This window comes from Ovis canadensis, chromosome X, assembly GCF_042477335.2.
Source record: "Ovis canadensis isolate MfBH-ARS-UI-01 breed Bighorn chromosome X, ARS-UI_OviCan_v2, whole genome shotgun sequence".
NCBI lineage: Eukaryota > Metazoa > Chordata > Mammalia > Artiodactyla > Bovidae > Ovis > Ovis canadensis.
The window spans coordinates 130991608-131010159 of NC_091727.1; the positions used below are offsets into that span (position 1 = coordinate 130991608).

Here is an 18552-nt window from a genome sequence, read left to right on the forward strand (position 1 = left end):
TCTTTTGGACTCTGTGGGAGAGGGCGAGGGTGGGATGGTTTGGGAGAATGGCACTGAAACATGTCTAATATTATATGTGAACGAATCACCAATCCAGGTTCAATGCATGATACAGGATGCTTGAGGATGGTGCACTGGGATGACCCAGAGGGATGGTATGGGGAGGCAGGTGAGGGGGGGGCTTCAGGATGGGGAACACATGTACACCCATGGTGGATTCATGTTGATGTATGGCAAAACCAATACAGTACTGTAAAGTAATTAGCCTCTAATTAAAATAAATGAATTTATAAAAAAATAATGCATAGCATATAATAAAGTAGGACTGCAAGAATAAGTATAAACATCATTAATTACATAAAATTTAACGATTAACTTCATCTCTTGAAAGAAAAAGAATTTGGGTAAAAAAGAAAAAGCTTAGCTATACAGAGAAACCTAAAACAAGTCTGATTTGAGAGAACAGCATTGAAACTTGTATATTATCATATGTGAAATAGATCACCAGTCCACGTTTGATGCATGAGGCAGGGTGGTCAGGGCTGGTGCATGGGGATGACCCTGAGAGATGGGATGGGAGGGAGGTGGGAGGCAGGCTCAGGATGGGGAACACACGTACACCAATGCCTGATTCATGTGAATGTATGGCAAAAACCATTTTTTAAAAAATGGAAATAAAGTGATGAGCAAAGAAATTTACACTAAGCCAGTGGTTATCAAAGTGTGGCCTTTGCACCAGAAGAATCAATGTGTTACAAATGTAAATTCTAGGGCAGATGTACTGAGAATCTTAAACTGGTGGCAGGATCCAGCAATCTGAATTTCTGAGGTCATATGGCTTCCCTCATAGCTCAGTTGGTAAAGAATCTGCCTGCAGTGCAGAAGACCCAGGTTCTGCAGCCAGAAGATCTGCTGGAGAAGGGATAGGCTACCCACTCCAGTATTCTTGGGCTTCCCTTGTGGCTCAGCTGGTAAAGAATCCTGTTGTAAAGCAGGAGACCTGGGTTCGATCCCTGGGTTGAGAAGATCCCCTGGAGACGGGAAAAGTTACCCACTCCAGTATTCTGGCCTGAAGATTTCCATGGACTGTGGTCCATAGGGTCGCAGAGTCGGACACGACTGAGCAACTTTCACTTTCACTTTGAGGTGATGTGGATGCACACTCAGGTTTAAGAATCATGGCTCTAAATGCTAAAAGGCCATGGAAGTGGTAAACAGTACTATCAGACAAAATATAATTTGAGGCAAAAAGGGACTAAGAGAAATTCTATGTTGTTAAGAGTAAAATTCACCAAGATATACTCATTATGAAACTTTGCGTATTACGGAAAGATCTAAACCTAAAACTTTTAGAAATATAAGCAGAAATGAAAAAAATCACCTTCATAAAGAGAAATCAATATTCCTCTCAAAGAAATGGGCAAATAAAATAGATTTTAAAATAAGGATATGGAATGTTTTAATGAAAAAAATTTTAAAACCTGGTATAACAAGGAACTGCATAGCTAATCAGCAAACTTTTTCTAAACTTTTCAGGGTAAACAGAAACTCAAATTTAAAATCAGAAAATATGAATAATGAGTAATAATAAAATCTCTATACTTCAAAACCTGGGGTATACAGCAAAATCAGTAACTGTGCGAAATTTCAGAACTGTTAAAGCTTTTGGAAGAAATAAAGAAGGGAATAAATAAACCAAGCATTCAACTCTAGAAGGAAGTACCAAAAATAAAAATAAAAAATGAACAAAGGATGTAAAAATAATTAAAGATGACAGTACAAATAAAGTAGAAACATCTCCCTGATACAGACTTTTAATTAGTAAAGCTAAAAGTCTTATTTTTGAATAACAAGAAAGTAGACAAACCTCTGCCAAGGCTGATCATGAAAAAGGGTGAAGACTTGATCATTAGGAACATATCAGGGGATGTAACTGACAAGATAGAGATTAAAACATGTAGATTATGTACAGCTCTGAGATTTAGGTGAAATGTGATTTCCTAGTGAAATGTAAATTCTCAAAAATGGACTCAAAAGAAGCGTTACTGGTTTTACTACTTTCTCACAAATTGATAAGAAAATCATTTTCCGAACTCCCAATGTTCACCCAAGGTCCCAGGTTCAAATAGTTTTGGGGGTAAATTCCACCAAACCTTCAAAGAACACGTTATTTCTCTAAGCTCAGAAAAACAGGCAAGCTTCCTAACTCATTCTTTAGAATAATATTAATTAATCTGGTATCAAAATTGAACTGAAATAGTACTTTCCTAAAATATAACAAAACTTATGGATCAAATTCACTTGAATATATAGATATAACAATGACAAGCATGACCAAGTAGAAACAGTAGTGGTTCAACATCAGAAAACCTATGAATGTAATCTATTTCATTCATTCCTTTATTCAATGAACACTTCTCAACTGCCTACTATGTGCCACACATTTTCCTGCCTATAAAAAAAATAGACCACAGCAGTGAAAAAAAAAAATAACAAAACACGAGTGCTTACCCCCAAGGATCTTATACATTAGAGGGAGGAGAAAGAAAACAAAATAATTTCTGAGTGTTATCAATTCTGTTACAGTGGTGTAATAACAATAAAGTGTTAGTCCCTCAGTCGTGTCCCACTCTTTGTGACACCATGGACTGTAGCCCTCCAGGTTCCTCTGTCCACGGGATTCTCCAGGCAAGAATATTGGAGTCGATAACCATTTCCTTCTCCAGAGGATCTTCCCGAACCAGGCGCTGAACCCGGGTCTCTTGCATCTCCCGCGTTGCAGGCGGACTCTCTACTTTCCCTGGTGGCTCAGATGGTAAAAAGTCCACCTGCAATGCACAAGACCCAGGTTCGATCCCTAGGTCAGGAAGATCCCCTGGAGAAGGAAATGACTACCAACCCCAGTATTCTTGCCTGGAGAATCCCATGGACAAGAGACTGGCGGGCTACACCCCATGGGGTTGCAAAGAGTTGGACATAACTGAGCAACTCACACACAATAACCATAAAAGGGGAGGGAATACATATTTAAATAACCCTTTTAAAATGTTTTATTTGAGTTGAAACCTGAGGATGGGAAAGAACTTTCCAAAAAGAGGAAAAGGCAGGCACAAAGTCCCTGCAGCAGGATAAAGCTTGGATGTTTAAAGCTTGTGTGTTAGTCGCTCAGTCGTGTCAGACTCTTTGCGACCCCATGGAGTGTAGCCCACCAGGCTCCTCTGTCCATGGTATTCTCCAGGCAAGAATACTGGAGTGGGTTCCCAGTTCCTCCAGGGGATCTTCCTGACCCACGGACTGAACCTGGGTCTCCTGCACTGCAGGCAGACTCTTTAGTGTCTGAACCGAAAACGGCAAGGGGAAAAAAAAAAAATTAAAAAGGCGGCTGGTGGGCGGGGTGGAAAAATGGCGGCCGGTATGCTGAAACAACATGGTGCAGGAGAGAAGTAAGGAAGGCTGCAGCTGTGTACAGCAGGGCTCCGCAAACTGCGGTCATCAGGATAAATACAGCTTGCTGCCAGCAGTCCATGGGGTCGCTAAGAGTTGGACACAACTGAGCGACTTCACTTTCACATTTCACTTTCATGCATTGGAGAAGGAAATAGCAACCCACTCCAGTGTTCTTGCCTGGAGAATCCCAAGGACGGGGGAGCCTGGTGGGCTGCCGTCTATGGGGTCGCACAGAGTTAGAAGTGACTGAAGCGACTTAGCAGCAGCAGCAGCCAGGATTTGTTAATAAAATAACCCATACATTTACACACTTTCTGTGCTGCTTTCCATAAAAGTTCAATAGCTGCAGCAGAAACCATAGGTCTCAAAAAGACAAAAAGATTTACTATCTCTTTAGAGAAAGAGTTTGCATCCGCCATAAGGCCATGTGGATCCTGGTGGGTGGTCTAGATGTTTGTCTAAGTGCAATGGGGAACCCTGGGGAGTGGTTTAGGCAGGAGAGTGGCACAGTCTAACTTCCATTTTACTTTTTGCCCGCATGCTCTACTTGCAGGATCTTAGATCCCTGACCAGGGATGGAACCCTGGACCTGGGCGGTGGAAGTGGAGTCCTAACAACTAGACTACCAGGGAATTCTCCTAACTTGCATTTTAAAAAGCTGTCTCTGACGTATTATCGTTTACTTTTGGAATAGGATACTGAACCTGAAGAGGAAGACTTTGGGGGTTCCTGAAATGCTCCGTATCTTGATCTAGGGGGATAGTTACACAGATGTATATATAGCTGTATTTTTAAGATTTTTCTATTTTACTGTGTACACAGTATACTGAATAGAAAAGTTTAAACAGCACAAAATCACACAACAAATCTAAGAGAAGAGGGACAGAGTGGAAGAAAATAACTTGCAATATACAGCAGGTAAAAACTTACTGCCCTTAGCAAAGAAATTCTATAAATTAAATAGAAAAAAAGATATAATTTAAAACAATAGTATAAAATGGGGAAATGGGCACTCTACTAAATATGTTGCTGCTGCTAAGTTGCTTCAGTCATGCCCGACTCCATGCAACCCCAGAGACGGCAGCCCACCAGGCTCCCCCGTCCCTGGGATTCTCCAGGTAAGAACCCACTTTTTCAGAAACCGCTTTGTCAATACCCATTTTAAAATTCAAATACTCTTTAACCCAGTAATTTCACTGCTAGGAAGCCGTCCATTTAACAGAAATATTTGAACATAGTAAACAAACACAGGCATATCCTAATGAGGTTCAGAACTGGATCCAAAACTGAAAAACTAATAACTGCCTAAAACTATAAATTACCCATTAAAATGGGCATGATTATATAAATTATGGTACACCCCCACTACAGAAAAGTGTATAAAAAGATGTGTGTTAAAGACACTTGAGAGAAGTAGAAATAACAAATCATAAAATGTAATATAATCACTTTTCCCCATTTTGAGTGGAAAGTTGAAGCCATAAGAGGAAGTAAGAAGGGTCTTTTACTCCATCCAAACCTTTTATTATTATTTTATATAAATTTATTTAATTGGAGGTTAATTACTTTACAATATTATTTTGGTTTTGCCATACATCAACATGAATCCACCACGGGTGTACACGTGTTTGTTCCCCATCTTGAACCCCCCTCCCACCTCTCTCCCCGTACCATCCCTCTGGGTCATCCCAGTGCACCATCCTCAAGCATCCTGTATCATGCATCGAACCTGGACTGGCGATTCGTTTCACATATGATATTATACATGTTTCAATGCCATTCTCCCAAATCATCCCACCCTTGCCGTCTCCCACAGACATTTTATCATTAAAAACTTCAAACATACAACAAACCTGAAAGAACACCAATACTTCTAGGTTTGTCATTAACACTTTACTGTACTTGGGTCTTACACTTTTAATACAATATACTTTTAAATATAAAGTTTGGATTTTTTAGCACATGGACCTTGCCTTTTGCAAGAAAAATATGGTTTAAATAATGAATAGATATTACTTTCATAATCAGAGAAATTAAATAACATTTTACAAATTATTATTCTCAGTTCTTCTAGAGCACCAATTTTTCATTTGTACATTCAATTCTAAAAATAAAAATATTCAACAGAGTAGTAATGCATTAGTGCTTTATTCCATGCTTGAGATTAAAAAAAATAATTTCATTATTTCATCCCTGAAATGAGTATCTTCTTTTTAAAGTTTAAGTTTTTAAAATCATCCTTAGCTACACATTTCTACAGCCATCTTCTTTTTCTTATAACTGGATATTACTTCAATTGCATATTTTCATCTCAATTATCTTTTCAAGTCTGTTGCTGTTACACATCATAGCATTCCTACTGCAACGTTTAAAAAAAAAAAAAAAACCTGAAAAGCAGTAAATGCAGAAAATTATCTTTCTTGCTCCAGTACTTTCGCCTTTATTTTTTGCACTTTATTTCTTCCCCTTTCCATATACCTGCTGCTAAGTCGCTTCAGTCGTGTCCGACTCTGTGCGACCCCATGGACTGCAGCCTACCAGGTTCCTCTGTCCATGGGATTTGCCAGGCAAGAGTACTGGAGTGGGTTGCCACTGCCTTCTCTATTCCATATACCTACATACCTATAATTCTGCTCATTTACATCTCTTATAGATAAAAATGTATTTTAGAGCAGTGGCTGGTGACTAAGGAGCCAGCATTATCAGGTTAACTTCCTTCTTACGAAACTGAACTTAGATTAGTTTTGTTCGTGGTAAGTAATAAACACAAAAATGAGAATTTCAAGCTTTTCCACAAAAATCACACATTCCAAACACAGTATTTACGAAACTGCTACAGTTAACGGTATAAAAATGGCATTTCATTAAATGTAAACTAAGGAATAAATCACGGAACATCCTTTTTTGAATCAAAGTTTAAAAAGGCAAACCCCAAATTTTTACAACTTTTATGCCAAATTCAAAGCTTTCCAACAACACAGAAAGTACTACTTCCACGGCTGGAATGGGGATACAACTAAAATGAATTTCACTCCGTCAAACGTATAACAAACACATGAGGAACACTGACTGCAAGGAGACTACGTTCGTCAGATTAAATTTAAACCACATGCAAGACACTTGCCGAAATGGCCCCTTTCTACAATCAACCCAAGACACAAGCTGTGTAAATTTCATTAAGCGACCGACCGTCTCTCCGTCATCCTGCGAAGCTTGTCTCTTACCACTCCTGGCTTATAATTAACAAGACCCAAACACCTTCGTTTCCTTTTCCATTAATGTGAATTCCTAAAAACTATTTTTTAACCCCTCCGGCGTTCTCTCCAATTACTTACTGTTAAAATTGTGCTCCTCTGGTTGCTTATTGTTTAGCCAGATATCTCCATACGGATCTTCGTTATTCCACAGGGGCAGGTAATGACTTTTTCCACCTCTTAAAGGTCTTTCGGGGACCTCTCGGTGCGCACTATTTCTGAAGGGAGTTTGTAGAGAGACTCCAGCAACTCCCCACAGAGAACGTTATTTATGCACAAGATTCCCTGGCCTATTCTTTTCTCATTGTAAATGCATGAGACTCTGGAAATTCTCACTTCTATGCCAACTTTGAGAATATTTTTATATACGAGAGAATTCAGGCTGGGGTCCAGGTAGCACTTCTCCTGGCACACCCCGTCCGAGATTGTCACATCAAAGCAGTAAAGCGGAGGTTTAGGTGCCACGTCGCGTGGCTCATCCTCTAACAGGTATCTCTGGAGGCCAAAACTACGACAGGAACCACCTCCGATGGGGTGACCCACTGGCGAGGTGAATCTATTTACTTGCTCAAGAACCTTTTGGATCCAGGACTGGCGCCCTAAGGCACCGACCCTTCGGACCACAACTCCCGGGACCACAGTCCCATTTCTCTCCGGGTACGGCATATTGACCCCAGCCTGGGATGGGTCTGAGGCTGACCCTTCTCACCAGACATTGCTGGGTAACTGCGTACCCTCTTCGCTTTAAAAAGTCAGCTTGCTGGGTCCTAAGCTAAAAGAATAAGAAACCGCGCGCGCGAGCCTTAAAGGTTACTCGGCCCCAGGGGGCTGGTAAGGCTCCGCCCCGTCGCGAAGCTACAAAGACTTTACACATGTGTGCCTCGGCTCTCTGGCCCTGGCCCTCGCCAAGCGGGCTTCTGTATCCCAGGAACTATTATTAGGCAGTAACACACGTGGTTGTGCGGTGGGTTCTCTTACTTAGAGCCGGCTGGAATGCCCGGATTGGAGAAGCCGGAAAAGCTCTGGTCCCCACGGTTTCCAAAGCAAAGTAACCAGAGGGAGGGGAGGAGCCCTCGTGACTCTTCTAGTAGGGAGGGTGCCCAGAGGCTATGGTGAAGAGAAACTGGGCTGGAAGCCGGAAGCAAGTAGTCAAAGCTCAGAGTTTTGGGGGAGGGGTGGGAGAGGAGCAGGGCCTTTGGCAGAATCTTTATCATCTGAGCCACCAGGGAAGTCCCCTTTGGGCCAGCGACAGAAAGTAAATGGGGGCTTCCCAGGTGGCGCTAGTGGTAAAGAACCTGCCTGCCAATGCAGGAGACATAAGAGACGCGGGTTCGACCCCTGGCTCGGAAAGATCCCGTGGAGGAGGGCATGGTAACTCACTCCAGTATTCTTGCCTGCTGCTGCTGCTGCTAAGTCTCTTCAGTCGTGTCCGACTGTGTGCGACCCCAGAGATGGCAGTCCACCAGGCTCCCCTGTCCCTGGGATTCTCCAGGCAAGAACACTGGAGTGGGTTGCCATTTCCTTCTCCAATGCATGAAAGTGAAAAGTGAATGTGAAGTTGCTCAGTCGTGTCCGACTCTTAGCAACCCCATGGACTGCAGCCCACTAAGCTCCTCCATCCATGGGATTTTCCAGGCAAGAGTACTGGAATGGGGTGCCATCGCCTTCTCTGATTCTTGCCTGTAGGGTCACAGAGTCGGACAGGACTGAAGCGACTTAGCACGCACGTACACAGGCGACCCATGTTATCACTTTCACGTATATTGCGTCCGTGTGTGTTGTCACTTTAGCCGTGTCCTACTCTTTGCCAGCCTGTGGGCTGTAGCTCGCCAGACTCCTCTGTCCATGGGCTTCTCAGGCAAGAATACGGGAGTGGGTTGCCATACCCTCCTCCAGGGGATCTTCCCAACCCAGGGATCAAACCTGCATTGGCAGGTCAGTTCTTTACCACTGCACCACCTAGTAAGAAGATAAAATCCATTAAAAGCATAAGAGCTTTTTATTGAGGTATAGTTGATGTATTGGCTTCCTGGGTAGCTCAGCTGGTAAAGAATCTGCCTGCAATGCAGTAGACCCCCATTTGAGTCCTGGGTCGGGAAGTTCTCCCGGAGAATGGATAGGCTACCCACTCCAGTATTCTTGGGCTTCCCTCGTGGCTCAGCTGGTAAAGAATCCTGTTGTAAAGCAGGAGACCTGGGTTCGATCCCTGGGTTGGGAAGATCCCCTGGAGACGGGAAAAGTTACCCACTCCAGTATTCTGGCCTGAAGATTTCCATGGACTGTGGTCCATAGGGTCATAAAGAGTCAACACGACTGAGCAACTTTCACTTTCACTTTGAGGTGATGTGGATGCCCACTCAGGTTTGAGAATCATGGCTCTAAATGCTAAAAGACCATGGAAGTGGTAAACAGTACTATTAGACAAAATAGCTTGGATAAAAATCTTATCACTGATCTGTGCTGGTGCTGTTGTAACATCTGGTAACACATGGTTAAGGTCGTGCTATTCCTTTTCTAACCAGACACAGTTTTCTGGAGGAACCAGTTTCTTTGGTGGTACCCCTCTCAGTTCAGTCACTCAGTCATGTCTGACTCTTTCTGACCCCATGGACGCCAGGCTTCCCTGTCATCCCCAAATCCAGGAGTTTGCTCAAACTCATGTCCAGAGAGTCGGTGATGCCATCCAGCCATCTCATCCTCTGTCATCCCCTTCTCCTCCTGCTTTCAATCTTTCCCAGCATCAGGGTCTTTTCTAATGAGTCAGTTCTTTGCATCGAGTGGTACCCTAGGCTGTTGAAATTATTTCATGTACCCTTATCCTTTTCCAAAGTCGCCTATATTCTGGAGAATTATGAGAAATTGTAACTCATCTTTTCTCTTTGGTTGGGGATCTTTCACTTTCATCCCTACCACATCTCAGAAGACAAGCATCACCAAAATATACATATATATATATATATACACATATATATATTCTCTATCTATAGATAGATATGATAGAATGATGCTAAAGCTGAAACTCCAGTACTTTGGCCACCTTATGTGAAGAGTTGACTCATTGGAAAAGACTGATGCTGGGAGGGATTGGGGGCAGGAGGAAAAGGGGACAACAGAGGATGAGATGGCTGCATGGTATCACTGACTCGATGGACATGGGTTTGAGTGAACTCTGGGAGTTGGTGATGGACAGGGAGGCCTGGCATGCTGCGATTCATAGGGTCACAAAGAGTCGGACACGACTGAGCGACTGAACTGAACTGAACTGATAGTTTGCATCCAATTTAACTAACTAGAAATTGAAGTGTGTTAGTCACTCAGTCGTGTCTGACTTGTGTCCGCCTCTTTGTGATCCCCTGGACTGTAGTCTGCCAGGCTCCTCTGTCCATAGAATTCTCCAGGCAAGAATATTGGAGTGGGTTGCCATTCCCTTCTCCAGGGGATCTGACTGACCCAGGGATGGAACCTGGGTCTCCTGAATTGCAGGCAGATTCTTTTACCATCTGAGCCAAAGCTAGCTTTTAATTTGACTAACACAAATTTAAATTCTCATTCTCCTACTTACTATTTGTTTTATCTTGGCCAAGTTACCTAAACTCTCCTGATTCCTCTTTTTAAAAATGGAATGCAGGGAATTCCCTGGCAGTCCAGTGGTTAAGACTCCAGGACTTCCACTGCAAAGGGCACAGATTCAATCTCTGCTTGGGGAACTAAAGATCCCACATGCTGCATGGCATGACCAAAAAAAGAAGAAAAATAAATAATCAGGACTTCTCTGGTGGCTCAGTGGTAAGGAATATGCCTGCCAATGCAGGAGACACAGGTTCAATCCCTGATCCAGGAAGATCCCACATGCTGTGGAGCAACTAAGCCCATGTGCCATAGCTACTGAGTCCATGCTTTAGAACCCATGCTCCATGACAAGAGAAGCCACTACAATGAGAAGCCTACGCACTGCAACTAGAGAGTATTCCTCGCTCACCACCCTCATGAGCCAATGAATGCGTAGCACAGCCAAAAATAAATAAATGAATAGAGAAATATTATAAAAAGAAACAACAGGGAGGGAGAAGGGAGGGGGGTTCAGGATGGGGAACATGTGTATACCTGTGGTGGATTAATGTTGATGTATGGCAAAACCAATACAATATTGTAAAGTAGTTAACCTCCAATTAAAATAAATAAATTTATATTTAAAAAAAAGAAACAACAAAAAAAGAAAGAAATAATGATAGGAAAAGTATCCTAACTCCTTTAGTAGTCAAGAAGATGCCCATTAAAATTACTTATAAAATTGCCTCCCACCCAGTTTTGAAGCATCATAATTTGTTATTCATTGGCTGTCATTTTGTCTCACCTCCAAGTTGTTGGATATTAGTTAGGCCAGAGGAACAGGAGGAAGATGATCATATTATTAATAACTGAACTGCAGGGAAAGTGCGAGTCTCAAGGATACTGAGCTTCACTGGAATATCGCCAGACTGCTCGTGTACCTTTTATGCATTTTCTCCTCCCATCCTATAAGACTAATCAAAGCTCTCAACAACATGACAAGGCTAGAAGATATCTCTTCTCTTTTCTGTACTACAGAGAATTGTATCTATGTTAATGAAGAAGAAATATTCATGATATATTGAGCTAAATACATACACACACACACTGAATATGAAAAAGTGTGGAATAATGCATAGAAGGTTATCTGGAGTTTGCAGGTGAAGAAGGAAAAGGGGTGAAATTATATATATTTTTATAAGGTCAACATATTATTTAATTTCATTGTTTTCAGTAAACACATGCTAATTTTATAATTCTGGAAGAACATTTGATCACAGCTTGAAGAAATATACAAATTTGAAAACTTTTAATTTGATATGGATATATATTTGAAAAAATATTTTTATTATTTATTATTAATATAAGCTTAAAACTTATAATTAACGTATCATCTTAAAGTAAAAATATATTTTTGTTTTTTGGCTGTGCTGGGTCTTCATTGCTGTGCTTGGGCTTTCTCTAGTTGTGGCAAGCAGGGCCTACTGTCAGCTGTGGTGCATGGACTCCTCATTGCGGTGGCTTCTCTTGTTGCAGAGCATGGGCTCCAGGGTGCGCGGGCTTCAGTAGCTGTGGTGCTTGGGCTCAGCAGTTGTGGCTTGTATGCTCTAGAGTGCAGGCTCAGTAGTTGTGGTGCATGGGGTTAGTTGCCCCAAGGCATGTGGAATTTTCCCGGATCAGAGATCAAACCAGTGTGCCCTGCATTGCAAGGTGAATTGCTAACCACTGGATCACCAGGGAAGCCCCAGAAAAATTAATACATTGCATAAACCTGAATATTCAGTGACATGAATATAAAACATGTTTAATTTAGAGTCATTTCACAGAAAAATTTCTATTTGTAGTATACACTTCTTCCACCAAAAGGGCCAAACATTATTCCAATAATATGAATTATGAAGTTTTATTTATTATTGCATATGCTAAGTCGCTTCTATCGTGTCCAACTCTTTGAGACCCCATGGACTGTAGCCCGCGAGGCTCCTCTCTCCAGGCAAGAATACTGGAGTGGGGTGCCATTTCTTTCTCCATCATTGTATATAATCTTTGTGAAATGGATGCAATAAACATGATTTTTTCTTTGAAATCACCCGTAGATCATTTGGTATTTCAGAGGCATTTTGAGGAACACACTTTAAAAACTTGGACTTAGAAGAGTGATTTCCATACTCTTTAAACAATGCGCTCTTTCCAGTAAAATATTGACTATAAATATTTATCTATTAATGATAAATTATATGTTTATTTCTCTTCTAAAATTTTATGTACATTTAAAACCTACACAAAATTTAAAACATTAAAATGATGAAATCAAAGTAAATTATGTTTTTAAAATACTTTACATTAAAGTCACAAAAATGTACTTTTAAGTATTCATCTTCAGATATAGTGTTTTATTGAGCTCTGTATTGTTAAACATACTTTATTATTTTGAAAACCACAGTCAACATTTTGTGATTAAACTTTGTGATTAAAACTTTGTGATTAAAAGGATTGGTTCTAATTTAAAAGAAATCCTAATTGCTGACAGATAACGGTTGGATAAAATTACTTAGGAGGTATGGTAATATAGCATTTGCAGAAGCCAGATAAAAGAATAATACAAACAGCTCTTTTGAGAGGCTCTTTAGGGTTATTTGCTTGCTGTTGCTATGTATTTCCTTTTCAAATTTCTATTTTAGCTTGTAATTTTGGAATAGGTCCTGATTATAGTAAATGACCACCGTTCTACAAAATTTATGATGTTTCAGCAAAATGAAATAGCCTCTATCACATTAATTTTCTTCTTGTCAATACATTCCAATCATCATAGTCTTTAGTCTATTGCAGAGGTTGCAACGGTGTCAATAATTTCCCAGTCTGTCAGAAACTGGTAAATGACAGAGAACTGTCATAATCTGTATGTTACAAGTGGTACTGCCATGGTGTCAGTGGGATTATCTGCTGCAGCTGTTAATGGTCATAATCACAGCTAAGTGGATCACCATGTCATTGTGCACCCTGCAGCATATAGAACAATTGATTCAATGCTTCCTGTGTGCCAGGAACTGTGCCAAGCATTGTATAAGCATAGTATCATTTAAGATAAAGTTATCCAGTTAGATGTGCTTAGTTGCTCAGTCATGTCTGACTCTTTGCGACTCCATGGACTGCAGCCCTCCAGGCTCCTCTGTCCATGGGGATTCTCCAGGCAAGAATACTGGAATGGGTTGCCATGCCCTTCTCCAGGGGATCTACCCAACCCAGGGATTGAACCCAGGTTTTCCACACTGCAGGCAGATTCTTTACTGACTGAGCCACCAGGCAAGCCCATCCAGTTAGATAGGTATTATTATCTACACGAAGACTCAGAGTTTAAGCCATTTGTCAGGTGGCAAATAGCGAAGCTAGGGCTTGACTTTAAGGTTTGTGACTCCAGATGTGCTCTTTACCTATAAGCTATACTGCTTCTGGTAGTATCTGAGGTATACATTACGAAAGCTCAAAAATATTTGGTTCTCTTCTATTTTATGCATGTTGCGTGTGTGTGTTAGTCACTTAGTCATGTCCGACTCTTTGTGACCCCATAGCCCACCAGGCTCCTCTGTCCAAGGAATTGCAAGGATATATTTCCTAGTGTTCTTGTAATTGGTAAGGGCCACCTTGTGAGTTCTGGCCAAGGGGCTATGAACAGAAGTGATATCTTTTGTTTCCAGGTAAAAACACTTAATTGGTAATATACAACTCTCTTACCACCGTTTTTTTGTGTTCAGATGCTATAGCTTCTCAAATTCAAAGAAACCTGATAACTCTGGAGAGTTACCTGAATCCATAGTGTAATTTGTGTGAGTTAAAAGCATACTTTTGTTCTGTTAAGCTACTGAGATGATAGGACTATTTGTTAACATACGTTTGTATGTGTGTGCGTGCTCAGTCACTAAGTCCTGTCCAACTCTGCAAAACACATGGACTGTAGCTGGCCAGGCTCCTCTGTCCATGGGACTTTCCAGGCAAGAATACTGGAGTGCATTGCCATTTCTTTCTCCAGGGAATCTTCCCAACCCAGGGATCAAAATTCTGCTTGGCAGGTGGATTCTTTACCACTGAGTCACCTGGGAAGCCCTAGCTTACTATAACCTGATTACTTCAGAAAACTAGTACTGGAAGCAGAGTACTGCCACAACAAAACTCTGAAATATAACATTGGCTAAGTGGTTTTGTGGTAGGATTTTTCAATGGCAAAAATGTGGTGAAATTGTAACTTGCAGTAGACTCAGCATATATAATTAAGGAATTTGTAACTCCAATAGATTGGAAAGCAATGCTAGTGGGGAAATATGGGGAAGAATCTAGAAAATAAGATGTTAGTACTGTTTGTCATAGTGATGGCAGTGTTTGTCAATAGCTGCTGGCTTTGATTGGTGTGATGGTTAATTTTATGTGTCAACTTGTTTGGGGTAAGAAATGCCCAGATAGCTGATAAAACTTTATTTCTGAGTGTGTCTGTGAGGGAGTCTCCAGAACAGATTAGCATTTGAATCAGGAGACTGAGTGAAGAAAACTACCATCACCAATGTAGGTAGGCATCTATCAATTTGTTGAAGGCTTGGATAGCACGGACAGATAGAGAAAGGGCAGTTCACTCTCTCTGCTTTGACAAAACAATCATTTTTTTCCCCCTGCCATTGGATATCAGCACTCCTGGTTCTTAAGTTTTGGGATTCAGACTGGGAATTACACCATCAGCCCCTCAATTCTTAGTCCTTCAGACTGAGTTATGTCACTGGCTTTCCTGGTCCTCCAGCTTGCAGATAGCAGATGGAGGGACTTCATGGCTTCCATAATAGCATAAGCTTACAATAAATTTCTGTGTGTGTGTGTTTCTCTCTCTCTCTGTCACCATCTCTCTGTCTTTCTCTCCCTCTCTATCTATAATATATACATATATATATATATATATATATATATATATATATATATCTTATTGGTTCTGTTTCTCTGAAGAGCTTGAGTAATTCAATTGACAAGAATAGCTCAAGAAAGAATTAGCTGGTTTGCAAGCAGAAATAAAGGGGAATATTGGGAGACTGGGATTGACATATACACAATACTCTCTCTATATATAATAGATTAATAAGGACCTACTGTATAGCACTGGGAGTGAAGTGAAAGTCACTCAGTTGTGTCCGACTCTTTGAGACCCCATGGACTATACAGTCCATGGAATTCTCCAGGCCAGAATACTGGAGTGGGTAGCCTATCTCTTCTCCAGTGGATCTTCCCACTGGAGAACCAGGGTCTCCTGCATTGCAGATGGATTCTTTACCAACTGAGCTATCCAGGAAGCACAGGGAGCTATACTCAATACTCTGTAATGATTTTGACTCACTTTGCTATACACCTGAAACTAACACAATTTTGAAAATCAGCTATAAAATGTGAAAGTGTTAACCACTCATTCATGTCCCTGCTCTTCACGACTCCATGGGCTGTAGCCCTTCCAGGCTCCTCTGTCCATGGGATTCTCCAGGCAAGAATATTGGAGTGGGTTGCCATACTATACACCAATAAAAATTTAAGAAATAAACTGGAATAGTTTATGGTTGGAAAACCCAGCTGGATCTCAACCTCAAACTGTAAAAAAAAATAAAATTGAGAGATCTTTGGAAGGACAAATACCCATTTAAATGTTTCAAATTATTAAAATATATCATGGGAAAATCAGACTAATTTAGTATTAAATAAAATACTCAGGTCAAAGATTACCTTAATGTGGTTTTTCCACAGAAGACTGACAACCTCAAGTTAATCCACATTAAAGAAATGGGGACATATGGAAGCAAGAAAGAAAAAACGAAAACAATGTATGGCAAATCTGAAAGCTACATCTTCATAAGAAGTGCAGGTGTGGTTATTGGCACATGTTGCTGACTGAAGCCAAGTCTGTTTTTGAAACAATGAACTGTTAAACAAACCATAAGCCTGTAAAAAAGACTTATACCACCCCTTGGACCACCAGGATGAAAATAATTCTAAGTCATCAGGGTCAATTTAGGCCATAAGACTTAAAAACAACTCTTAGGCCACAAAAATTATATGGACAAGAAGCAGGCATACCCCTCAAGGCATACGTCAAGGCATACCCCTCATAGTCCATAATGCTTAGTTCAGATATAATACCTGTACAAACGTGTAGAGATTCAATTAATTTTATGAAACTAGCATAGCCTTAACACAAATCTTATAAAGATAATTCAAAATAATAAGCTAATTGTATTTATGGGTAAAAATACATACATTTCTAATAAATAATAGTAAATATTGTGGATTGATTAGCTAAACCTCCATTCTATCTTCCTAATTGCATTTAGAATTCTAATGATAAATTCAGTTCTGCCAATTAGATTGACTTGTTCAGTTCAGTTCAGTCGCTCAGTCTTGTCCGACTCTTTGCGACCCCATGAATCGCAGCATGCCAGGCCTCCCTGTCCAACACCAATTCCCAGAGTTCACTCAGACTCGCGTCCATCGAGTCCGTGATGCCATCCAGCCATCTCATCCTCGATCGTCCCCTTCTCCTCCTGCCCCCAATCCCTCCCAGCATCAAAGCCTTTTCCAATGAGTCAACTCTTCGCATGAGGTGGCCAAAATACTGGAGCTTCAGCTTTAGCATCATTCCTTCCAAAGAAATCCCAGGGTTGATCTCGAGAATGGACTGGTTGGATCTCCTTGCAGTCCAAGGGACTCTCAAGAGTCTTCTCCAACACCACAGTTCAAAAGCATCAATTCTTCGGCTCTCAGCCTTCTTCACAGTCCAACTCTCACATCCATACATGACTACTGGAAAAACCATAGCCTTGACTAGACGGACCTTAGTCAGCAAAGTAATGTCTCTGCTTGTGAATATACTGTCTAGGTTGGTCATAACTTTTCTTCCAAGGAGTAAGTGTCTTTTAATTTCATGGCTGCAGTCACCATCTGCAGTGATTTTGGAGCCCCCCCAAAATAAAGTCTGACACTGTTTCCACTGTTTCTCCATCTATTTCCCATGAAGTGATGGGACCAGATGCCATGATCTTCGTTTTCTGAATGTTGAGCTTTAAGCCAACTTTTTCGCTCTCCTCTTTTACTTTCATCAAGAGGCTTTTTAGTTCCTCTTCACTTTCTGCCATAAGGGTGGTGTCATCTGCATATCTGAGGTTATTGATGTTTCTCCCGGCAATCTTGAATCCAGCTTGTGTTTCTTCCAGTCCAGCATTTCTCATGATGTACTCTGCATGTAAGTTAAATAAGCAGGGTGACAATATACAGCCTTGACATACTCCTTTTCCTATTTGGAACCAGTCTGTTGTTCCATGTCCAGTTCTAACTGTTGCTTCCTGACCTGCATACAGATTTCTCAAGAGGCAGGTTAGGTGGTCTGGTATTCCCATCTCTTACAGAATTTTCCACAGTTTATTGTGATCCACACAGTCAAAGGCTTTGACATAATGTATGTGTGAGATGGAATACATGTTGCTGTTGCTGCTGGCAATGTCATGGATATGAGACTGGTGACTCCATTTAGCAAAGACACCTTTGAGTCCAGGTGTGGCAGACATATTTGATGCCTAACATTGAATAACCTGATTGCTGACTTGTCCTGTCCATGTCAGCCAGCCTCCATCCTTGGCCACCTCAGTGTTTGCACAATGGGCCTATAAGTGGAATAGCCATGATGGTAAGGATGGATGCTATACATCGGCTCAAAAACATGGAGTATCTACCAAAACAAGCTAGCATCTTGGTGGCAAGTTGATTATTTCAGACCATTCTGCCATGGAGGATAGTGCGAATTGCTCTTAACAAAATTGACACCTTATCCAGATATGAGTTTAGCTTGCTTTCTCTGCCGGCATCATAATGTGACATTTACAAAATGCCTGATTCAAGGGATCCATTTTATGGTGAAGAAGGTGTGGCAATGGCCACAAGACCACAAGGATGCACTGGTCCTCTAATATACCATAGACCTCAAGATTAACTGATTGAATGGCTGGTTAAAGGCACAGCTAAGGCACCAGACAGAGGAAAACACCTTGCAATGTTGGGATATTGTCTTTCACAATGAATAATATCTACTTAGATATCAACAAATTATATGTAGCATTGTATTTCTAATATCTAGAATACATGTCTGGGAACCAACTCCATGACTCACTTACAGAATTTGTATTTCTTATTTCTACATACACAAATCTGCTTCTCATGGGGAATGCTTCCACCAGGAAACACATTAAGGGTTCTACCTAACCTGAAACTACAACTACCAGTGGTAACTTTA

The 18552-nt window shown here is 41.0% G+C and overlaps 1 protein-coding gene across 1 annotated transcript in view; it reads right to left on the minus strand.

Moving 5' to 3' along the window:
• The window catches only part of RADX (RPA1 related single stranded DNA binding protein, X-linked), an 84794-nt gene extending 77377 nt beyond the window's left edge, over positions 1–7417 (minus strand). The window contains 5 exon segments of the mRNA XM_070291251.1: positions 6783–6947; positions 6950–7201; positions 7204–7261; positions 7263–7390; positions 7393–7417. Of these exon segments, the coding sequence (XP_070147352.1) occupies positions 6783–6947; positions 6950–7201; positions 7204–7261; positions 7263–7390; positions 7393–7417 (628 nt within the window).
• Between the last annotated feature and the right edge of the window lie 11135 nt (positions 7418–18552).